Source organism: Aplidium turbinatum, chromosome 7 (assembly GCF_918807975.1).
Source record: "Aplidium turbinatum chromosome 7, kaAplTurb1.1, whole genome shotgun sequence".
NCBI lineage: Eukaryota > Metazoa > Chordata > Ascidiacea > Aplousobranchia > Polyclinidae > Aplidium > Aplidium turbinatum.
In genome coordinates this window covers 7,216,369-7,242,016 of record NC_137478.1, presented here as the reverse complement: position 1 = coordinate 7,242,016, position 25,648 = coordinate 7,216,369, and the positions used below count along the sequence as shown (strand labels likewise).

The window sequence follows — 25,648 nt, the reverse complement described above, 5'->3', positions numbered from 1 at the left end:
TATTTTTTGTTATTCAAATATGGACATTCTTGTTTGATGCGAACAACCTAATATTTCGATAACAGATAAAATGAAACCTGTTGGTAAAAAGAAAATTTTCGCTCTCTTTTTCGCTTGAGTTTCATTTCTACTATGAGGTTTCAAGTGCTTGACAATATTATACCTACATAATGACAGCACAGTTCAAATGTTAAAACTTCATTGGAAAAATGCAGCCAAGCATTCAAACCATTTTCACAATGACTTTTCATTGTAGCGTAACCACGAAAGAGTTCCGTTGCACAAGTTTTACATGAGATTTTCAATTCAGTTTACTTTTTATTACCACCGTAGCCTTCAACGCAAATACTATCCACATGATGTAGCATTTAAACAGGTGAAATATGAAATTAACCAAATAAAAAAATTCAACAGAATGACTTAACACGAGATTATTAGGGGTGCGTAAGTTCCACGAATATAAAACAAACTTGACAACCGGTAGGCCTACTAAGCTATTTCAGTGGCATGCGATAAAAGCAATTAGGCTACACACAACAAGGAAAATGATAAGCTACACAGGATAAAAAATATTTACAAAATTTGAGCACAAAATCAAATTTTGTTGGTAGTCACACCACAACAAAAAGAAAAGATTACTCGACCAACACATGTAAGTAATCGGATGCTTTCTGCATATAAGTGAAATAAAAAGACGTTAATTTCTAAAATTGTAAATGAACCACAATCACAAAAGGAAATAAGAGAATATATGGTAAAGAGCACAACCTTCTTTTCAAAATATTTGAGTCAAAACCGCAACACAAAACGAAATTCAATGACACAAACACTTTTCAGTAAAGAAATAGGCCTACTAGCGGACTATATGAAATAACATAAAGAGAATTGGAATTGTTAAAAAAATAAAACATCAAATTTTTTTTTAATGGAATTGTTTTGACACATAAGAAAAATGAAATGAAAGCAAACTACAAAAATATTTGTTAATAAACATTAGAACATAATATGCGGCTATCTAGAGTTAAGCAACGTTTGCAAAATACTTCGTGGTTAAAATGTAAAGAAAATACAGTAAAATTCAAAAGACAAGACCTCTGCTTGTACATTGTCTGCAGGCAGAACAAGCATAGTATTGTAAACTAATGTTATTGAAGTCATAACTTCTGTTGTGATCTACTATGATCCACGTTGAGTGTTGCATCCAACTCAAATAGCTGTGATAACAGACGATTGGAATTCACAATCATCCGTCCAAATTTGTTTTTGAGAGCCAGACGACATATCATATTCTATAAGGCTGTAACAATTTTTTTTTGATTTCCTAAAATAATACGAAGTGGTATCAACCGAAAAATGATGTCTGAGTATAATATAATGACTAAATTGTCTAAGTAGTAATATATAATGTGCACCATACGTACACGCCGCTTGCAAGTGGATCAAATCAAGTCGCTTGCAACAGCGTTTAAATTTAGTTTTAAAAAAGGAGATTTCTAATCAATTAGTATAAAATTTGTTACAAACCAAAAAGTGCCATTCAATTGGTTGGTTTTAGATCTTTATTCTCGGACTGACAAAGCCTTGATAGGTTATTCCTGGTAGTTTCGCTGCAAAACTTTTGCATACTTGTAGAGGCTCTTGACACAGGGGCGGTTACCGTGATTGGCAGAGTGAAGTTTTCCGATTGTTGAAGTGTTGTTGCCGGTGAATTATTCCATTCACTAGGTGCCGCTGAATGGAGAGCAGTCCTGAAATGCGTTGCTCAAGCGCACACCCCGAGAGTCGAACCAGCGCCGCGTGATCTTGAGCCGGACGCGTAACCACTGAGCTAACTGTTCATGACGTCGTATCATTGTGCAACACAGTACCTGTCCAGAGAGCGGATTGCCAAGCCGGCACGCTTTCAGTACGGCTACCATTTCTTATTAAAGTACAGTTGTATTCCAGAATACCGGATTTGTTCTAAAAGTCACACGCATTTATCAACAACAAAATACAAATTTCAGTACAGACCAGCCAAAAGTAAAAATCTTTTCTTCAATTGAAATGGCATCAAAAGAGTTGTTTACGTAGTAGGAATCAACATTTACACCAGTTCTTTGGAGCTGTTCAGCACGAACGTTGTAGAACAGTATTTCCTGGTTCTGGCATTCTGCGTTTACAAAAAGAAACATCACAAACACACATTTACATTTTTGTTGCATGACATTTTGAACTGATTCATGAGAGTTTTGGTGCAACTTCAAACTACGAATTCAGTTTTTGCCTGCATGCCCTAGTTGTCATGTCATTGTAAGTCTTATTTTTGTACACCCCAACACGGCTACACGTAATTAGCGTAACCGTGTTCTCGAAATTACGAGTACCACGGGGTGCCATCTCACAGTCACAAACGCTCAACTAATTTATGTCTTCTTTATAAATTTGCAAGATCTTAGATACGATTACGTTAACATGCAACTGTTGCGAGCGTACGTCATTAAAAATTGTCATGGCTTTGCAAGAATCCCTACATCGAATTGGTGACTGCCGCAGTAGCGCACCCAGAAAAAAAAATTAGGGGGGGGGGCTAATTCAGAAATGTCGGCCGAGTGATTTGTGACAATAGTGACAGTGACAATAGGCCTATGCCCATTACTTTAATTAATATCTAAAGGCACTCACGGCCCTCAACCAGACTTGGACAACTAGAATTTTTGTACTTTTTCGAAATTAGATTAGAATTATAATTTAAGCTTTTACAAATTAGAGTAGGATTAGAATTAGAGCTACCCAAGTTTTCACAAATTAGAGTAGAATTTAAACCAGATTAAAATTAGTTGGACGCAGTTGTCATATATCTATTTTTAGCTGGATAAAAAGCCCAATATGGCAACTCGGGATCAAAGTGTCATTCCACCATCAGTGGCCGAGTGGTTAGCGCGTTGGGCTCGCAGTCGAGAGCCTGCATGTTCGACTCCAGCCACCCGCACTTGCTGTTGTTTCTCTGGGTAAGAAACTTTACGATAATTGCCTCTACCCAGTGATCGATTTCGAGTAATGGGTAGTACCAAATTTAAGTCATAACTAGAGTAGACAACCGGAAACAGACATTGCCGTCGGCTGCAGCGTGGGTCAGATGTACGTCGGAAGGCGTACACCGATGCATAGCGCTCAAGTCCGCTTTCTCGCAATGCAGGATAAAGATATAACAAACAAACAAACAAACTTACGTCATAAATAATTAATATACATTGTAACGTCAGTGAATTGATGAATTAATCGAATTTTTCATGACTTTGCTGCTCAAGAGATGGAATGACACTTTGATCTTGATCGTTTTATTGCATTTTCTTTGCATAACGTTGATAAAAGCGCAGTATCCTTCCATTTGCCAAAAACTACTGTTGTATAAACTTAAATTTTTAGCAAAACTGGAGATTGGATAAGAACTACAATTAGAGCAAACAATTTTTACCGAATTAGATTAGAATTACCGACATTTCGCTCTAATTTATCGAATTAGACAACTAAAATTATCTAGTTGTCCAAGTCTGCCTCAACCCACCGGTTGCCGATACATGTGCCAGAGTTCCAGCGGAGCGTTCAAGCTCCCTTGGAAAAATATTTGATTTTAGCAATGAAAATACACCCTTCAGGCTCCTAATAAGGGCCGATACACATTACTTTGCTAAATTGCGCGTTTTCATTCTCCTGAATTTCTAATGGAATAAACCAAAACTTTTTATCCATTATATGCTTTTTATCCCCCATCATTATATTATACATTTATACAATGCCTTGTGTAAACATTAAATTAGGTGTAAAAATGCAAAATCAAAAAAAGTTTTTAGTCAAAGAAGGTTCTTAAACAGAGGAAAAGAAACAGGTTGTAACGTAACTCCAGAACGAAAACAAAATTCACCAGCCAACGAGCTACAATTTGATGTCAAGCCGTCTTTGATGTTTCTGAAGTTCATTTAAAATTTCTGTTGGTGAAATTGGAATTTCCCAATGAATGTTCAACATTGCCAATCCATTTAGCCTTTCTACTCCCATGCTACTTCGCAGATAGCTTTTGATCCTCTTCAGTGTTGAAAACGAGCGTTCGCTTGTACAATTAGTGGTAACTGGCAAGGTTACAAGTATTTTTAACAATTTGTAAATATTGCAATAGGTTTCTGAATCGCATAGCAATATTGCTTCAATTGCCCAATGTCGGTGGAGGCACGTCATTAGCATTACTGCAAAACGGTTCGTTCCAAACCGTCAATTCATTTAGCAACAAAGAATCAAAATCCAACTCCAAATCTTCGCAGTAAAATTCACACAAATTTGAGAAAAGTTGCCTATCTAGGTTTGTCAACTGACATCCAGTGGGAAGTAACAGAAAAAACGCCTCAAGTATGTTGCCATGCTTTAAAAAACGGGTGTAAGTTGGGAGATGAAATCGTCGATGAATGGAATGAATAATAATTGAATATAGATCTTCGGTAACAATCTTCAGGCGTTTCTGCAACAAAATTGCTCCGATGAATTTGATGTTCAGCAATTCTTCTCAGTGCAACGCTGTCTTGAAACAAATCAGAAATAATTTTGCACCTTTCGTGTAAATTGCGTTGAACTTTTCGACAGTATCCAGCCTCACGTCATAACTTTCTCAAGGGCTTTCTCGTGTGTAATTGCACTTGCCAATGTCCAATTGTTTACTTTGTAGTTGCTTACTAAGTGGCAAGCTGAACGAAAATATTTCGTTCGATATCAGGAGAGAAAATACGAAGTCCGGTTTAGATATTCTGCAGAACATACAAAAACTTTATTTTTGGTGGCGGGTTTGGGGGGGGGGCTCGAGGCCCCTTAGCCCCATGCTGGGTGCGTTACAGACTGGCTTTTTGCAGAGTCCATCAGGAGTTGCCAAAAAATCGATAAGAAATTTTCTAATCGGTGTCTTGATTATTTCGGAACAAATATTTCAGAGAGGCAAAAGTGCATATTTTGTTCTAGCATTTAAATTTTAAACAGCCAGGTGCGAAATAGCAAACTGAATCGGCGCGGGAATTTAGAAACAAAAGCGGCTCACTTTCACCAAACCAAAGTTTGTAGCCTATACATATACAAGCTACAAAGCTCATTTCACAATTTTTAGAAGCCTACAGGTTAATCATCATTGATGATGATGGCGTATCAGCGATCTTCCAGGCTAGATTGGAGGGCAGGAAATCTTCAGCCACTCAGCAGTCTCGTCGTCCAGGACCCTCAGACCATGCGCACCGTGTGGAGGCCGGTGGGTTAGGCAGTGGTGGATGACATGGTCTGCGGTCTGTTCAGTGGCACCACACTCGCATTCTGATGAAGGAGCCAGGTCCCACTTGTGCATGTCCGAACGAAAGCGGCCGACGCCAGTTCGCAGGAGGTTAAGCCTGACCCACGCAAGCCTTGCGAGGGACATCCCTGGTGGATGGGGATCGGCGTCGGGTATGAAGTCACGGAGCGTGGAGGTGTGACTTTGCCACTCCGTGTTCCACATATGGTTCGTCCAGTGTGCCGCACTTAAACCAAGTTCTTCTGCGTTCTTTAGTAGTTGTTGTGCGGCAGGCACAAAGGGGCGTCTTGATTTCAGCCGCTGCTTTATAGGTGGTGGTCTCTTGAATGTTGCATGGAGGAGATGGTCGGGGTCCAAAGCGCGGCGAGCGAGAGAAATCGTAGCTCCTTTACGGCGTAGCTCAGCGGGTTGGATGCCTGCTAGGATGGGTAGGCAGTCCGTTGGAGTGGGACGCAGGCATCCAGTCACAGTACGCAGTGCGTCGTTGATGGCATTATCAATCTGGTGGGTGTGAGAACTACGACACCAGACCGGCGCGCAGTACTCAGCGGTGGAATGAACAAGGGCTAGGGTAGCTGTGCGAAGAGTTTTAGTACCAGCTCCCCAGCCGGAACCCGCCAATCGCCTCAAAAGTGCGACGCGTGTAGATAGTTTTTTGCGCAGTGACTTCAAGTGCCGGCGGTACGTGAGTGACCTGTCCAGGGTTATGCCGAGGTATGTTGGTTCGGCACAGTAGGGCAGGCGTTCCCCATCAATGTTGATGTTTATCTCACGCTGTGCCTCCCGATTGTTAAGGTGGAAGGCCGCCGACACTGTCTTTAACTTGCTGAGCTGTAGCTTCCATTTCTGGAGGTATGCTGATAGTGTTTGCATGTCTTGGCTGAGGTTCCTCTCCACTGGCTGCCAGTTTCCTGCTGAGTGCAGGAGTGCCAGGTCGTCTGCGTAAGCATATTTCCTGGAGATGGTGGGGGGCAAGTCGTAGGTGTATATGTTGAACAGGAGAGGAGCCAAGACTGAGCCCTGTGGGACGCCGTTTTTAAGTCGGCGTAGTCTGCTTTGATGACCGCTACCGGTTGTGAGGGTAAAACTGCGGTTTTGCACAAGTTCCATCATCATATGGACCATGTGTCTGTCAGGGAGCAGACGGAATAACTTGCAGGTAAGGCCGCTATGCCATACGGTATCATTTAGGCAGCCGTGAGATCAACAAACACGGCGCCAGCCTTCTTCTTAGCCGAGAAGCTGTCCTCAATGTCTTGGGTCATAAGTGTGACCTGATCTACGGTTGATCGTCCGTGTCGGAAACCAGCTTGTTCACAGGGGAGCTGCGGATCTATTATTGGTTCGACACGGGCGTAGATGAGTCTCTCGAGGATCTTGAAGGGGATGCAGAGCAGTGAGATTGGACGGTAGCTCTTCGGGTCCCCTGGGGGCTTATTCGGCTTAGAAACTGCAACCACAAGGGCTCTTCTCCAGATTCTGGGAATTCTCAGGTGGCGCAAACAGCAGGAAAGGAAGTCTTTTAACCAGGACTTTACCTTAACATGCAACTGTTGCGAGCGTACGCCATTAAAAATTGTCATGGCTTTGCAAGAATCCCTACATCGAATTGGTGACTGCCGCAGTAGCGCACCCAGAAAAAAAAATTAGGGGGGGAGGGCTAATTCAGAAATGTCGGCCGAGTGATTTGTGACAATAAGGGCTAGAGCATTGATAAAGAGGCAGCAGCATGGAGTATCAGCTCCGGGCAAAGGTGGTCAGGGCCCGGGGCTTTACCTGGCTATATGTGCTAGAGGGCGGCGGAAAATTCTTCCGGGGTGAACTCACCCGAGGTGTTGTCCCCGTCTGGGGTTGTTACCCTCCAGAGGTCCGTCATTTCTTGCAAGACGGATCTATCTGATTCACGGTCTCTCGATTTGTATTTCCCGTTCTCCACAAGTTGTGAGGCGATGGAATTTGCTGAAACGGGACATTGTTGACGAGAGGCACGTGATCTGCCAGTTAGGTTGTTCAGTGTACTCCATGCTATGCGGCTGGAGTGCGTGAAGTCGATTGATTCAACGGCTTCTGTCCAGCGCTCCTTCCTCTTTGAGTCCAGCCTTGCCAGCAGAGCTGTGGCTGAGCTGTTGGTGTCATTGCCCTGAGGGGCGTGGAGGAAGTCGGAGTAGAGGCTTTCGCACTCCTTATCCCAGCACGGTATGTAGGTCTTTCGTCGGCCGCGGGGGATGGATTGTTTTGCCGCTGATGTTATTGCATCACAAAAGTCGTGGTAGGCTTTTTCCACGTTGTTGGTGTGAGGGGATGGGAGATACTGTGTGGCTTCATTTGTGAGGAGGCTATAGCACTCCCAGTTAGCCATTCTGAAGTTCCATCGCTTAACAGGCTTGCTCGGGACAGGCATTATGAGCGTTGGAGCCGTGATAATCGAGGGTCGATGTTGGGACCTGGGGAACTTCTCTAGCACACGTCTGTCCGGTTGGCAATTATCGGGGTCATCACTTGCGAAAGCCAGATCGGGGTTTGTACCAGTGTTCCAGCGTCCGGAGAAGAAGCTCGCTGCACCCTTGGGATCGTGCAGTAGGGTGAGGTTATTATTGGCTGACCATGAGGCCAGGCTTTCTCCGTCGATGTTGGTGGTGTTGTAGCCCCAGTCAACGTGGTGGCAATTAAAATCACCAGCATAGAGGCTGGGTTGGGGGAACACTGGGATGGCTGTTGGTGTTAAGCGTGAGGGTGGTGGCTTATAGACATTGATGATGTGATAGCCTGATATGTCTATGCTCCGATTGGGCACTGGACCGGTCTATTGGCGTCTAGCTCAGTTGCTCATGGACAAACGTGGCGAGGCCGTGTTTCCTGCTGATGGTTGCGCCTGCGAGTGTGAAGTTGGGTAATACTAACTTATCCACAGATATGCAGTGGGTCTCCTGGAGGAGAATGACGAGGGCCTGATGTTTTGTGGCCAGATACTCGATGATGCTGAGCTTGCTGGCCGTAATGCCCTCGGTGTTCAGCTGCAGTACGGTGGGTCGTCGGTACTTTTCGACAGAGGAGCTGCCGCGCCCTGAGAAGGGTGTTTCCCTATCCACCCTGCGCTGAACCTGAGCCTAGTTTGCTCGAGTATGACAAGCTTCGCTTCGCATATCTTTTTTTCTTGAAGATATGGTACTGACGGGAGGGACCACGAGAAGGTGCTTGTTCTTCCCCCTTTCCCAATCATCATTGTGTTCCTTCCTCGTACTGAGAGGGTTGGAGGCAATTTTCTCTTGTTCAAGAGCATGAGCTTTTCGTACCGCACTTTCATAATTTAATTTCGTTTATTTAGAGATGTTTGCTGTCCAAATCATTCTTGGTGTGCTTTTGTTTCTTGTCCCTTCTATTAATGATCTTCGTAAAGAGTTTTGCCGTAGTGTGTGTCCTAAATATTTCAATTTTATTCTCTAATTTTCCAAAAAAAATTCTGTCAGATCCCAGGTTTTCAGCCAATCTTTGTGTCCACCTTCAGATATGCCTTTAAGTGTCTTACCAAAAACACAACCACCTGCTCTTGAGCGGTGTCGCACTAGTGCCCAGGGCTGCAATTTTAGCTTTTTTTTGCGGCAATGCCGCTCGACACGCGCCGTCACTATTCGACAAACGCCGTGCCTTACGAATAAAAAATTTAAAAAAAGGAAAATAAAACTGCGAAAGGACGTCAAGTCAAGTCTAGGAACAATCGGGGGGATTGGAGCATCACGTGATGCAAATATAAGAGAGCCGACTTACGTAAATTTTCTTCCGCCAGGTACTTCAAGGCAAGGGCTAAAAGCGACGCTTCACGCGAGAAATTCCCAAGGCGTCCGTGCCACCATTTTGAATACTGTGGGAAAGTGCTTTGACCGAAGTTCTAACGCCTGATGGCATCAAACATTTCGCCACACACGTTTCGTACTATTCGACACAACGGGTTTCTTTTTTAGATGAAATAACCATAGAGAAATAGATGAAATAACCTAGGCTACTTTTAGTTGTAACGTCTATGCTAGTTTGTATGAGTCAATTAACAATATTGCACTGTTAAAATGACTCTGTTGGATACTTGTTATGAAAGTTTTTCACATCGGGAAAACAGCCTAGTTTCCGACCAAATGTTCACAAACACAGATGAAAAAGCCGCTATTTTTATGGAATGAAGTTCTCTTCCAGAAGAACATTTTGAACACTGCGGAAAAATGATCGAAGTTCTAACGCCTGGCATCAAACATTTAGAAACTCGCATATTTCGCTCCTAACTGTGTTTGCGTGCGGGTACGTGCATACTGCATACCTCTAGGTGAAGTGGACTACTTTTCCTACCTTGGTAGCATACTTTCAACAGCACCAACATGTGCAAAGGATATTGAATATCGTACAAAAGCAGCACATTGTGCCTATGGAAGACTTAACCACCGTGTTTTCAACAACCATGCTTTTATCTATCCGCGCAAAAATTATGGTCTTCCGGGCAGTCGTTCTATCCACCATTCTCTATGCTTGTGAAACCTGGACATTATACCGCCGTGACATCAAACGGCTTGAAAATTTCCAGCAGAGGAAACTGATGCAAATTCTAGGCACTCGTTGGGAGGATTGTCTCACCAACGATGCAATCCTTGATCGCGCCAGGTTGCCCAGTTTAGAAACCACTATATTGCAACATCGCTTTCGCTAGACAGGACATGTTGTGCGAATGGACCCAACGAGGCTTCCTCGAATAACGCTTTATGGTGAACTAGAGACAGGGAAAAGACCCCCGGAAGACCAAAACTGAAATACAAAGATCAGCTGAAAGTCTCCCTCAACCATGCAAACATTGATCTGGATTCATGAGAACAACTTGCTAGTGACAGATCACTCTGGAGAAAAAGAACTAGGGAAGGCAAAGAAATTTAAAAAAAACAAAACAGAATACAAAAGCCCAAGAAAAACGAAACACTAGAAAAGAAAAGCTAAAACTACCACGCCCCCACCCTCCATACAATGTGACTTTTGCCCACGTCTTTTCCATCATAGACTGGGCCTCCAAAGCCCTATACGACATCACCATCCAAAGCCAAACTCGATTTGAAGATGAAACCAATGCTCAGACATGAGCTGGAGCCGACGACGACTACGATAGCCTAAGGGCATTTTTCTTTTGCGATCCTCAGTTTCGCGTTTACAACAGTTCTCTTCCTGGAGTAAAACAAATAATATACACGTCCGCGTCGTCCGGTAGGTACACAACTTAGCGCTTGATACTCCTTTGCAATCACTCAACTAGTGTGCAATTAAAAACTTAAGGAAATGATTCTGACGTACATCCACACAACTTGTGCGATAATTCGCGGCCAAACGCATTATCAGACTCTTGTGACGTCATATTACTATTCGACAAACAAACGCAGAATTTTTGGTCGTTCGACAAGAAAGAAAAAATTGCAGCCCTGCTAGTGCCCTTTCAAACGTCGACCCAGGGCTCTTAGCCTCTCACCACTCAGTTATGCACTGTATAAAAGGGTTGACCAGATATAGCATTTTTAATATCTATAATGCATATATTGATTTCCATTAAGGATAGGCTAGGGGATCTCCTGACTAAGAAGCAGCAGGCCAGCGATTCTCCATCAAGTATCAATTAATCATTTTTTATTACAAAAATACATGGAAAATCAGCAGAGCCCTATTGGCATATGCATTTCGCTCTAACTATAGAGCATCATTAGTGCCTTATTCAAATAGAATAAGGCACTAATGATGGCACTGGATTCTATTTGAATAAGGCATCATTAGTGCCTTATTCAAATCATAGAGCATCATTAGTCATAGAGCATCATTAGTGCCTTATTCAAATAGAATCCAGTGCCATCATTAGTGCCTTATTCTATTTGAATAAGGCACTAATGATGCTCTATAGTTAGAGCGAAATGCATATGCCAATAGGGCTCTGCTGATTTTCCATGTATTTTTGTAATAAAGAATGACATTTTTAATATCCTTTGACGAATTGATAAATTTTAATTGATTTTTACTTTTCATATTCTCAAATGCAGTTCTTGCAATTTCTATCCGCGTTAGAATTTCATAGCCACACCTTTAATCTTCAGTTATTGAATGCACAAGATAGGAATTTTTTTACATTTTCAGTACCAGTTATAGTTAGGAGTAACCTACTCGACAGGAGTGTCTGATGAGCTTGTGATTATAAATAATTTGGTTTCTTTGGCTTTAATTTTCATATTAAATTCTTTACCAACTGAATTAACATTAGCCACTATATTTTGAAGACCTTCTTGCGATTCAGTCAAAGATTTAAAATTTACTCACCATGTCTCCAGGTTCACCTAACAGAACAGTCAGCGTAATCGCGTAATCAACATCACCAACATCGCGTAACTTTTTTAAATTTAAACCGCCAACTTTTATCCTTGACATATTATCAATCAGTAGCGTAGCGTCTAAGGAGCACGAGGGGCACGTGTCCCCCAATCATTTTGAAGTTGCAGTGAAATTTATTATCATCATTTGAAAAAAAAAATTGTACCTGTGGTTTGAAAATTTCCTAAATTATGAAGCATATGGGAGATATTGTATGCGGATGTACTGCTGTGAACGGTAGTTTCGCAGCCAACTGCTGACAAGCTTACAATTGGTGATGCAGAATTTGATGTCGTGCCTATCTTTCATTATCTTGGTGACATAATTGGGAAATCGGGAGGCTATATGAATGCCACTGCAATGAGGGTGCAATTGACCTGGAAAACGGAAAAGCAATTGACCATTACTGTCGAAGAGCAAAATCGGCTATGTCGCCACGACAATGCCATGGAACGGTGGATCTGTTCCAAGTGCCTTTCTGACCGAGTGAGGATGGTAGAGCTGAGATCCAGGCTTGGCATCCATCAGCTTAAAGATATCATGAAATGGAGAAGGCTGCGTTGGTACATACACGTGCAGTCGTGCAACGTATGGAAGAAATTACGTGGCCGAAGAAAATCCAGTCCTTCGACGTCTATGGGAATAACCCTCAAGGACCTCCGATGAGGCGTTGGCTCGACAACATTCGGGAAGATCCGCGACTGCACATTTTGTTTCAGTCGACCCTCAGGACCACGTGGCACAGAGAAGTGCCATCAGATAAAATGGAAATTTGTTGGCCAGCCCTAGCAATACGGGAAACAAGAGACGTTAAATCGTATAGATAGATAAACAGACCGACCGACCGACAGACAAACAGACAGACAGACACCGACCGACAGACAGATACATGGATAGGATTAGATTGATAAAAAAAATTTGAATGCAAGTTAAACAACAGTAACATTTCAAAAATACGTCACTAAGTTAGTGTTTTTAAAAGCATTGTTACAAATAAAGTATTTATACCAGCGGTTCTTAACCTGTAAGTAATTACCCCAGTTGAGGTAATTTGGAGTTTTCCAGGGGATAGTGAGCAGGACAGGGCAAAACTTAATTGTTATCAATTTTTAATCAAAACTAATTGATGGTTGGTTTTGATGTTCCATTTAATTGATTGCAGAACATCAATTAGTACGGTACAAACAGAATTATTTTTATGCTGCTGTTATTACCCGTGTGCTGAAACTTGGGAGAGAGATCGCTCTCTCTCTGGAAAGGGGTTGTAATGGAAAGCAGAGCCGTCCCCACGAGAAGATGCAGGATTAAAATGTTCTTGACGAAGGTTGCCTATTTGTGTGACTTTTTCTCTTACGTAAACGCCTTGGACGTTCGCCTGCAGGGCAATCAGTCTCTCATGCTGATCGCCATAGACAAGGTTCCAGGATTCAAGAGAACGCTGGAGTTGTACACAAGGCGGGCAATGATGGCGATACGTCCGTTTTTCGGGAGTTAACTGAGTTACTGGGAGCTGTTCCGAATACCCAGTGTTCCTTTCGAGATGAGATCTCAGCACACCTTGTCGCTGTGATGCAAACGATTGAACAGTATTTCCCAGGCCTGACAAAACGGGAAAGTGATGCCTATGGATCATGCGACCATTTATAGCGACCGAAAAAACAATTCCTGATACCCTCGTTCAGATGAAATTCCTGAGGCTGAGAGAGAACAACCGTTTGAGGACCGATTTACAAGATGGTGGAAGCGTGGTCTCCTTCTGCGGGTAACCCAAAGAGAGGAATATCCTCAGTTAGTGAAGGAAGCCCTTACAGTTCTTGTCCAGACCGCATCAACGTATCGCTATGTAGCAGGGTTTTCAATCGTACTAGCCATGAAGATGCAGACTCGAAACTAGCTTGTTATTGATGGCAACTTGAGGTGTCGCCTCACTTCTGATGTCCCATGGTTCAACCGTTTGATGGCAGCGAAGCAATTTCAGGTCTCTCATTAATCACGTTTCTTGGGATTTGATATTAACATCATCATCATCATAATCCATCGTCGGTTTGTTCCTCACTAGTGGGGGTGGCCGATTGTTTCCGCGCAGCAATTGTTTTAATCCCTTTTCTCCATTTCCGGCATTGCGTTTTCTGTTTATTGCCCTGTTCGTGTTTTGGCTGCTCGTTTATTGGTGACTCAGCAAACTCTATTGTTGCTCTATTCTTTTCGGACAAGGGTGGGGTAGAGGAGATGCCCAGGGTACTCAAGTGAGGTAGCGAGACAGAAAAGGTTAAGAGCCGCTGCTATACAAACGAATTTCTGATATCATCATCGTCTTTCGGTCAGGGCTGCGGAGTAGGGAAAAAAGTGTACGACTCCGACTCCTTGGTTCATAAAGGCCGACAGTCTTGCCAGATTTTTTCAATTTTGTTCTTTTTCAGTATCTTTAAATTTAACTTCACTTTAAGTTGTGATTAAAATGGCGATTTTCATAAAAACTAACAAGCACAAGCTTGGGGAACAAGCTTAACAATGCCAGATTTAGTGGCATATAGCAGACCGCATCGAGCCTTAGAACGACACTAGAAAGGGCGTTGGTTCGACACCGCTTCTATTTTCTGGGGAAGCTGTAGAGCTCAATACGGAGAGCAAGAAACAATGTTTTAAAGAACGATTTCGAACAAAATTTTATTGTTTTGTATCAAGCTGGAGTCGGCCTTTTTTTTTAACGGCTCCGATTCCGGACAAGCCAAAACCTTCCGACTCCACCACCACAAGCCCTGCTTTCAGTCACATCAAAGCTGTTTGTTTTTTAGTGGTTAGCAGAAGTCAATACATTGTCTACTCTTCAGCAGAATACTGTGCACCTGTCTGGTGCCGCAGTGCTCACTGCCATAACATCGACACTGCCATAAACAGCGCCCTGCACACAGTGACCGGATGCCTGCGTTCCACATCATCAGACAATCTCCCCATTCTCGCTGGCATCCAACCTGTTGAGCTTCGTCGCAAAGAAGTCACTATTTCCTTCGGTCGACGGGCACTGGAACGCAACCATCTTCTCCACCACAAAATCACTGCTATCTCAAACGACCACTCCCGTCGACTTAAATCAAGACGCATTCGTGCCAGCCGCTCAGCTTCTAGTCAACGAAGCTGATAAACAAGACATCTCTGCGGCTACTTGGGCGGACTATAAATGGAATTCTGAATGGAAGTCAAGTACCACCAGACTCTATTCGTTCATCTCCGACGCCGACACACGCCCATCGGCCTAACACTACAAAGACATGCATGGGTGCGCCTCAACCGTCTACGTATGGGCGTCGGGCTTTTCCGCTCAACCATGCACCAATGAGGTATGGCCTCTTCCTCCTCCTGTGAATGTCGTGCCGAGGAACAGACCGCAGACCACATCATCAATGACTGTACCATTTTCAAGCCACCTAACGGAGTGGAAGGTCTGCGCGTCATGGATGATGAAATCAAAAATTGGCTGCTCTTTAGTAGCCTTCCAGTGTAGTTCGGGAACATTGTGAATCTGGGGTGGTAAAAGGATAGACCCCAGAGGCTCACACGACAACGAATACGTTGAAAATTAGTGAAGTAAAGGTTTGCTGATTTACGACGTGCAGACTTTAATAATTTTAAAGATAAAAGTATTTTATGAGTTTCTGCATTAATACAATCTTTATCCTCGTTTGTTTTAGAATCAACCTAACCCATTAAGCGCAATATTTGAAGTTTTTTATTGCTTTATGGCTTACTTCATTATCATCAATCGCTATCTCCGCTTGAGGAGATCGCACATCAACATGGGTTAATTGTTTCCAAGAGTGGCGATTTTGAGGTAACTCGCCCAGTGTCGCCAAATTGAGACCGGTCCATGTCTAAATGTTGTCTTACCATCGTTTTGGTTGTCTACTGCGTTTTGTTTTGTTATTTTTTTTCTTTTCACTTTACCTTCTGTGCAAACTTTGCTTGTTCGATATTTTGATCTTTTGGCGTGGCCAAACAAAAATAAGATTAAAGTGGCAAATCTTAAAACTGGTACATGACTTACGGAAAACGTGTATTCCTGCACTTGTTGCAACAGCAGCACAGCAGTGACTACTAAATGTGTTTTGTGGGTTTTTCAATTCCCATGCTTGCTTGTTGATGCTCAATACCTCCGCTGGAGAACCCCAACAGCCACCGAAACTGCACAGCAAATGACCTAAGTAATCAAGATTGCAAAATATTTAAAATACTGTGCAGCCAGCTTAATTTTACAAAAGAGAAACGCCGACGAACTGCCAGCCCAGGTTAAACAACCAAAACAGTACAAAATGCACAACACAATCAAACAGTTACTAGTGTTGTAACTGACTGATTGTGGGAATCGTTATTCTCGGACTGAGAAGCTTTCTTAGGAAGCTTAAATTCTGGAAGTTTCGCCTACTTGTAGAGGCTTTGAACGACCGACGAAGGCTTCTCAGTCAAAAAATGCAGAGGATTTCCTGGACTGACAGAAAAAGCAACCAAACTGTTTTTAATCAAGTCAAACAAACAAAGAATCTACTAAAAAATAAAAGAAAATCAACTTCAATTTTTAGGACACGTGCTGCGAAAAGGAAAATTAGAACATCTCTCTCTCACAGACAAAATTGAAGGGAAGCGTGCCCAAGGCAAAGATTAACCTAATTAAACCAACAAACCGACAACACCAACATACACACAGCAAACAACAGAGAATCTTGGAAACTTTTTATGTAAGAGGCAGTCAATGCTTGGAACCAAGTGCGACAATAAAAGAAGATAAAACTTATAATTATTATTACCGGCTCGGTGGCTCAGTGCGTTCGTTTCTGAATTGGTAGGCATGGGTTCGATACCCTGTCGGGTCATACCAAAGACTTTTTAAACATGGTACTGAATTTAATTCCTGCTGAGCACTAAGCAATGGAATGGATTTAGGTAATAATGTACTCAGTCGCGCCTCTATACGGCTGCATTGACACTGTCTGCTTTGTAAAAGGGCTGAGGAGCAACGCATTCTGCGATGGATACAGCGCTATATAAAAATAACCACTATTATTATTATGATCCCGAAAAAAATTACAGACTTTAGCCCTTGATACGTGATATCGTATTCCCTTGGTTACCGGATTTCGAGCTTTCCTAAATTTTTGACAAATAAAACCTAACAACCAGACGACATTTAGTATAATAACATGAAAATAAACTAAAAATTACAAACGTTTTCGGCCATACTCATGTTAGCCCTTTTCAAGTAACCAACTTACTGATGTTTGTTAAAATTGATGTAACTGTTCAAAACATTATTCGTAACTTGAGTTGTAGATTCTGCGTAAATAGGCCTAGCCCTGGTTGTGGGCTAGCTTGAGGACTGCATGCTAGTAGATCAATATTGAAAAAGTAAAACTAATCGAATCAATCGAAAGCTGATTAAAAGAATCAAACGGCAACGATAATTTCGTCAATTTTTGCACGGAAGTGAAGCTATTTTGGAAGGACTGTGTAGGCATGTCTACTTAGGGAGCTTCTTTAATGACAGGACCTACAGCTGGGTTTCATGCAGAAGTGCGCTTTGCGAGTGATAGGCCTACACCATTATTGCATTTACACACTATAGGCTATGATACATTGCAAGACTTTAATACCTAAAAAGAACATATCCTCATCGAAATGCTATTGTGCAAGATGCTGTGAAAATATTAACTTTATTAAGAGTCGCGCACTCAATACCCGTATTTTTGCAAGTACAGTATATATGGTGAAATGTAATGAGAGTTCAGCTTAAATCCCTTTTGCTGCATTGTGAAGTAAGATGGCTCTCAAAAACAAAACTTTAAAAATGCTATTAACGTTAAAAAATAATGTCGTGGTTTTTCCAACGGAAAAAAAAAAATCAAACTTGGTCTATCATTTCTGCAACGACATCTGACTTTCAAAATTATGCTATTTGTGAGATTTGCTTGACAAATGGAAAGAACTTAATTTATCCATCTAAGGCAGCGTTTCTTAACCGGGGGTGCTAGCACCCCTTGGGGGTGCTGGAATAGACTGTAGGGGGTGCTAAATGCATGCAGTATAATACCAAAAAATGCCATTTTACTTTTCTGCATTTTTTCATTTTTCTGCCAGTATCATCAGTTGTCATATCAATGATTGCTGTTTCGAAGTAGCCTACATGATTTGCTGTTATTGTAGTCATCTCCCAGTCAAGCACGCAAATTGATCCTGAGTAGATTGTGCGAACTTACCTGGTGGGTGCTTTGTTGTAATATTGTTGCTCACCTCTCGCTTCTAGAAACCACCATGGCAAAATACATTCCCACAAATCACTCGTATCCAGAGTGGATACAGCAGCCCTTCTTGGCAAGCATGAGTGATGATAATAGACTAAAGGAGGAGCTGATTGACATGCAGGTGAATCAGAGTTGTTGGAAAAAATTTCGTCCTTCCGCTTGCTGATTTCTGGTGTGATCAGTTGACAGCATATCCTGCATTGGCACGAGCAACACTGAAATTGGTCATTCCATTTCCGACTACCTACCTGTGTGAAAAGGCGTTTTCCACCATGCTCCAAATAAAAACAAAGGAGTCGCCTTCAACATGGGTTGCTCCACGATATGAGAGTGGCTTTGACCAACACGAAGCCTCGAATAGAGAAATTGGTCACACATAAGAAACAACAGAAATCCCAGTGATACATGTGCAACTAGTTACCCAGCTGGGTAACTTAAGTATGCTTAAGTTATGCTTATCACCAATGACGACAGTAGTTTTGAAGAACAAAATGATCAATTTGTACATCGCTTTCCTTTCAATAATGCAGCTCAAGGTTTAATGGCGGCGCCGAAATTTTGACATGCTTTTTGATCGTTGGAGGTATATTTTGTATTTTTTTGTCGCCTAACAAACTGTGCTGTTGTTTTAAGAGAGTTGATTCACTTGCATATGATTATAATTGAATTTCTGTTGGTGAATGAAAGTCAAATACCAAATCCTGAATCAACTTCGTTAAAACAACAGCACAATTTGTTAAACAACAAGAGTCTTCATTACAAAATATATCGCCAGCAATCTGAAGGCATGCCAAAATTTCGGCCTCTACTAAACTTTTGGTCGGCACTGTAGTAGTCGTATGTCAACAATAGTTAGGGGGTGCTAGAGTGATCAGGCCTGTTTACAGGGGTGCTAGAGCCAGAAAAGGTTAAGAAACGCTGATCTAAGGAAAAAAAACAAAGTTTTTACATTGAAATAAAAAACTTGAAGAGTTCGTTAAAAATTTAAACATCTAGAAAGAAGAAGTTGAAAATGGTTCATTTGAACGAAATTATTAGAGTTTTTGACTAACAGTGATGTGGAACCAAATGTTTAAGCCTGTGGTTATCGACCACTTGTCAAATCTGTTGAAACAATTTTAAAAGTATTTTCTTCCAGAATTAAACAATGCCAAACTAGATTGGATCCAAAACCTATTTGCAATACAAAAACAAAATACCAAGCACCTCTCTTCCAAATCTCAGAAATAACATGCTGAATTATTTTGTGACTCTACGTTGCGGCTTGAATTTCTGGAAAAAGTTTCACACTTTTTGGCTGGTTAAAACGGAATATCTATAGGCCTAATTATCTCACTCAGCAGTGACTGCACTCTTGCCGTTTGTGTTCACGCGTCTGTGCGAGTCAACGTTGTCAAAGTTGACGACAATCGCAAAAAAATACCGTTCGAAACTAAGCAACATTGAAACCGCCTTGAGACCAGCAGTAACAAACATTGTACAACGACAGGATTTGCTTTGCAGCAGAAAGCAGTCGCACTCATCACACTAAATAAATGTGTTTTCGGTTGTATTTTGTTTCCAATGGGTTACGTGTAAAGTAGCAGGTTTCGAGTATCGGTAGCTTGATGCTACTCTAGTTTCTTTCGAATTATGCCTTTTAATAAATATCACAAATGTATATTTTGCACTGTTTATCATGTCAACTGTAAAGGGTCGCGGAAAATTTTAGAAGATTAAAAGGGGTCGCGAGCAAAAAAGTTTGGGAAGTCCTGCTGTAGCTCACAATCAGCTTTCCGATTGTGTAGGTGGAAAGCTCCTGCCACAGTTTTGGTTTCGTTGAGTTTTAGTTGCCAATTCCGGAAATAAGCTGAGAGGGTTTTTATGTCCTAGCTCAAGGTGTCATCTAGGTTTTCCCACAACTTTGTGGAGTGAAAAATTGCCAGGTCGTTCGCGTCCGCATATGCGTAAGACCGTGGTTGGCAGGTCGTGGGTGTAGATGTTGAAAAGAGGTGGAGCCAGGACCGACACCTGTGGTACACCATTTTTCAGGCGTCTTATAGTCTGCTATGCCGATAGTTGCCGGTGGTGAGAGTGAAGCTTCGATTTCTGACAACTTCCATAATTCTATTATGATCCATATGTCGGTCTGGAAGCAGGCGAAGCAGCTTGCAAGTAAGGCTGCAGTGCCATACGGTGTCATAAGCAGCTGTAAGATCTAGAAAGACAGCGCCAGCCTTTTTTTGCCTCAAAGCCGTCCTCAATGTCTTGGGTCAAAAGTGTATCCTGATGTATGGTGGATTTTCCGCGCCGGAACCCAGCTTGCTCTTTTGGAAAGAGCGGGTCAATTATTGCGTTGACGCGGGCATAGATCAGCCTTTTGAGGATTTGAAAGGAACACAAACCTTGGAGGGATATCGGACAATAACTACTTGGGTTCTCTGGTGGCTTTTGAGCCTAAAGGATTGCAATTACTAAAACTCTTCTCCAAATTTTTGGGATTGTGAGGTGGTGTAAGCAGGAAGAAAGGAATCTATGTAACCAGAACTTGAGGGCAGGTCCAGCATGGAGCACAAGCTCAGGACAGATCTTATCCGGCCCTGGAAACTTGAGTGGTTTCACTAGGTGGAGGGCGGTGGTGAACTGCTCTGGAGTGAAATCTCCAGAGATTGTTTCTTCTTGTGGTGTTTCCACCCGCCACAGGGCAGATACTTCCTTGGCAACAAGGCGGGATGCCTTGCGGTCCTTTGTCTTGTAAACCCCATTCTGCACTAGCTGGGAAGCGATGGCATTAGCAGAAACGGGCCACTGGCGAGGAGAATTTGCTGAGCGCCCAGTAAGGTTGTTGATCATGCTCCATGCTTTGCTGCTTGAGTGTGACAAGTCAATGTCTTGGACGGCTTCATTCCATCGCTCAAGCTGCTTTGCGTCCAGCCGCTCAAGTAGTCTGGTGGCGGCGGTGTTAGAAGCAGTACCAGGTGTGGCGTTTAGGTAGGAGTGATAGGAGGTCTCACATTCAAAGTCCCAGCATGGCATATAGCTGGTTCAACCGCCACGTGGTATTTTGGCCGTTGCCGCAATTATTATGGCATCACAGAAGTCCTGGTATGTCTACATTGTACGTTTCAGGTGATGGTAACTTTGCAGTAAACTCATTAGTCAAGAGGCTGTATTGGTTCCAATCGGGTGTTTGAAGTTTCATCGCTTCACCGAGGAACTCGGGACAGGAGCCACAAATTTTGGGGCGTTGATGACGAATGGCCGACGTTGGGAGCCCGGCAGCTTCTCAAGCACACGCCTGCTTGGAAGAAAGCAGTCGACACTCGCGAAGGCCAAGTCAGGTTTTGTCCTTGTTCCTCAACGACCGGAGTGGAAACTGGCTGGTTCCTTTGTGTTGTATAGGAAGACAAGATCATTGGTAGACTAGAGCCACAGTCAGCAAACAATTCTCCGTCGCTGATTGTGTTTTTGTAGCCCTAGTCGATGTGCTGGTAGTTGAAATCGCCAGCGTAGATACTAGGTGAAGGAAACATTTGAAGGGATGATGGCAACATTCGCAAAGGTGGGGGGCTTGTAGATATTGACGATGTTTTAGTCTGAGATACATAATGCATACCCACTCAATCTCGGCATTGGTTGGAGAATGGAGGTTGATCGACAAAGGTCCACTTCAGGCTCTCATGCCCAAACGTGGCAATGCCGTACTTCATGCTTAGCTTGGACCAGGCTAGTATGTAGCTGGGAACAGCTAGCCTATCTGCAGAAGGTTTCTTGGAGGAGGATAACGAGTGCTCGGTTGATATGGGCAAGCTGCTCCACAGCTTTGATCTTGCTAGTTGTGTAGCCTTCTATGTTGAGCTGCAGGATGGTGGGGCGTCTGAACTTGTCAATTATCCCCTGCTGCTGCAGCTGTGCCGCCAGGGTGGAGGCTCTTAGCAGATGGGTTTCGTTTCTGATCTGCTTGGATGCAGATGTTACTCACAGGATGGGCACAGAGAGCCCATGTCGTCCATCCCAACGTAACCGATACCTCTGAACACCCTAACTTCAATGTCTGAGGTCATTCGAGTTGAAACCATTTCGCCACTGCGACATCCTTATGGTAAAGTTTAATAAACTTAAGGATCTGGACCTGACTATGCCCAGGAAAATCAAGAGCGTACCAGAAAGCGCAACTTGTGCCATTTTGCTTCTGAGAGTAGGATGCATTATGCAAACGTGTTATCAGACTTGCTAGACATTATGCAATCGGTCCCAACATCGACCCTCACTGATTGTCCCTTCTAACCCAATTCGGCCAGTACCAACTAAAAACATCCCAAGATGGAACTTCCGGAAAGCGGACTGGGAAAAGTACAACGACCTTGTAGAGCAGCAATGTAACCAGATTCCTGAAGCAAACACCGTAGGAGTGGACGCAGCATACAAAAAATTCTGCCAACACCTTATCAAGGCAGCCAAATTATCCATCCCAAGGAGCTGCAGGAGAAATTTTATACCAACCTGGGATAACGAATGTCAGCAAAAATATGATATTTTTATGTCATCCGAACCTGGCTTGACAGCTGCGGCAGCCGCTACAGACTTAACAGACTGCATCAACAGGAAAAAGAGAGATAGATGGGAGGAATCCGTCGCTGGAATAGACTTCACCCACTCAAGTCGTAAAGCCTGGTCAACGCTCAACCGCCTCACAGGCAGGACCACGAAACCAAAGCCATGCCCTATAACGGCCAACTCCATAGCGAAACAACTTCTCGCAAATGGCCAATATCAAGGAGCTGATAAAGCGCATGCCAGAGCAGTGAAAAATGAAATCAACCAACTATGGAAGGTACCCAGTTCAAGCTGTTTCCTATCTACCGTACCTCTTTTAACATCTCTGAGTTGGACGCAGCCATCAAACACCTAAAAACTGGCAAATCACAAGGCCCAGACAAGATCCCACCAGAGCTAATTAAACATATTGGACCACTCGCAAGAGAGTGGCTGCGACAGTTCATGTCATTCTGCCTAAAGAAGTTGCTCCTCCCAAAGATCTGGAGGAAAGCTAACATCATAGCCATTAGAAAACCCAACAAGCCAGCTGATAACCCTAAAAGTTACAGGCCCATTTCCTTGCTCTGTGTACCATACAAGTTACTTGAGCGTCTCTTATTGAGCAGACTCGAACCAATCGTTGATCCAAAACTGCCAAAAGAACAGGCTGGATTCCGACGCGGCCGATGTACAACTGACCAGGTTGTCAAGCTTACGGATGACATCGAAAGTGGTTTTGAAGCCCGTGAGAAGGTGGGTGTTGTCCTAGTGGATCTTACAGCAGCCTATGACACTGTGTGGCACCGCGGTCTTACTATGAAACTATTACAACTCATTCCTGACCGACACATGGTTAAGTTTCTGGTAGAGACCATCTCGAACCGTACCTTCATACTGCATACCAACGAGGGAAAACCCAGCAGACCACGCCGCCTGAAAAATGGCGTCCCCCAAGGGTCAACACTATCGCCACTCTTATTTAATATCTATATAAGTGACCTCCCATGCACTACATCGCAACAGTATGGCTATGCGGATGATCTAGCTCTTCTATACGCTCACAGGAACTGGCACGAGGTGGTAAGAAAACTTGAAATTGACCTGAAACTGGTGGCTGACTATCTGGACAAGTGGAGGCTCAAACTGAATGCGTCTAAAACAACAATCTCCGCTTTCCATCTAAATAATCGGGAATCCCAGCGTCAACTGTCTGTCTCGCTAAAAGGAAATTCTTTACCATATACTCCAAACCCAACTTACCTTGGAGTAAAACTTGACCGACAGTTGACCTACAGACCCCACATCGAGTCACTCCGTGCCTAAGTTACCTCGAGAAATAACCTCTTGAGAAGCCTTGCAGGAACAGGATGGGGAGCCCGAGCATCAACCTTGCGTACAAGTGCACTAGCCTTGGTCTACAGCTCAGCCGAATATGCCACAGCTGTGTGGAACCGTAGCAGACACACAAAAAAGATGGATGTATGCATTAACGACACCTTGCGCATCATCACTGGCTGTCTCCGCCCCACACCTACTGCTTATCTGCCAACTTTGGCTGGCATTGCTCCTGCTCATGTCCGTAGGGAAGAAGCCTCTCACAAACTGGCTTTGCATGCAAGACTCGATCCTCAACACCTTCTCCACAGTCACTCCCAAAGATATGGACCAGTCAGACCCCAACGCCTGTCATCAAGGCGCCCATTTCATCGATATGCTACACAGCTTGTGGATAAAAACTTCAGCTGCATGGAGACATGGGCCCAGGAATGGAACGAGCTGCCACATATCCCTCCCCAGTTTTCAGTTATACCAGCACTCTCCATCCCTCCTGGAGCAGACCTCTCAAGAAAGGCATGGGTCACATTGAACAGGATCAGATGTGACGTTGGCTGCACTGGAGCTAATCTATTTAGGTGGGGGTTGCATAATACGCCGATATGTGTCTGCGGAGCGGTAGAACAAACAATGCAACACATACTCCACGAATGCCCCATCTTACGGCCCCCAAGTGGAATCATTGGTATTCGAAAACTGGACCCAACTACCGTATCATGGCTGCACGATAAGGCATTGCCAATCTAAGCTACTACAAGTCAAACGAGAGAAGAAGAAGAATCAGACTTGCTGTAAATTTTTAGACAAAATGTTGTTTTTAATCACGTTGCTCAAATATAAATTAATGCTTTTCAGTTAAACCTAGCCGAAAATTTGGAAACACTGCAAGCATGAATCCAAAGTGATCTCTTATCAACTCATCAGCCAGGTGTAAGCGTAGATACGACAAAATAAATTGGACTATTCAGCCCTGTAGAAAATACTAGTTGAAACTAAATTTCAAATTTAATGAAAACCACACTAAAAACTTGACTGATGCACTGATGCTCCCCTTAAAAAAATTTAATTTTGCGTAACAGCTGCTGAATAGTTTAAAATTAGTCAGGCTGTAACCTAATTGCTTTCCCGGCATACATTTCCAAACATCGCTGCATTGAAAGAAAATAATTTAAAGTGGTGGGATTTTGCATACTGCATAGTTTTGGACAGCTTTATTGAACAACCATTGGTTTATTTCTAAGCTGGTTAAAAATAGCATTTTGGATTAAGCAACACCTGACAACTTCTTATTTAACGTAGTTTCGAAGGTAGTTTGGCATCTTGTACTTTTAGAAATCCTTGACTAAATCAAAAAACACACAACGCAAAAGAAGGAGAAAGGTCTACGCAGCACAATCAAAAATAATAACTTCAGAAAGCTATTGGAAGCAAAAAATGCACAATGCACATTGTACAAACTACCTACCTTTATAAATAACCATTGCATGACTACACCGAGCTTTTACCATCGGAGCAAGACATTTTTGAGAGGGAAAGCAAACATTAAAGGTTTCCACTGTATCGATAAACCTGTTTTCATCCTTTCCTCCGCTTATCACAAACTCATCTAAAACACAAAAATACAGTACCGGTATATATAAAGTTTTGAAGGTCGCAATAAAGCAATCACTGCCAGTAATAGAGCCTAAAGAGACAAATGAAATAGCCAGAGTAAATGTAACGATCTCACATTTTCAAAAGAAATGATTTTGCGCTTCCTCAGCTTGTACACCGGTGAGAAACTTTTAGTATATTTGTTATGTGACAATGCAATTGATTTTGAACACAA

General features: G+C 42.9%; 1 protein-coding gene across 2 annotated transcripts in view; it reads right to left on the bottom strand.

Annotated features, from left to right (window-relative positions):
• The window catches only part of LOC145774649 (uncharacterized), a 28,026-nt gene continuing 2,378 nt past the window's right edge, over positions 1-25,648 (bottom strand). Inside the window, exons 2-5 of one of the 2 annotated variants that reach the window (XM_082585942.1) lie at positions 25,286-25,426; positions 15,720-15,872; positions 2,014-2,152; positions 1-1,321 (exon numbers count right to left, since the gene is read on the bottom strand). In XM_082585942.1, the coding sequence (XP_082442068.1) occupies positions 1,207-1,321; positions 2,014-2,152; positions 15,720-15,872; positions 25,286-25,328 (450 nt within the window). In that variant the 5' untranslated portion in view covers positions 25,329-25,426 and the 3' untranslated portion in view covers positions 1-1,206. Of the gene's footprint in view, positions 1,322-2,013; positions 2,153-15,719; positions 15,873-25,285; positions 25,610-25,648 lie in introns of those variants that run through there. The other variant, XM_082585943.1, reaches the window with a different exon arrangement.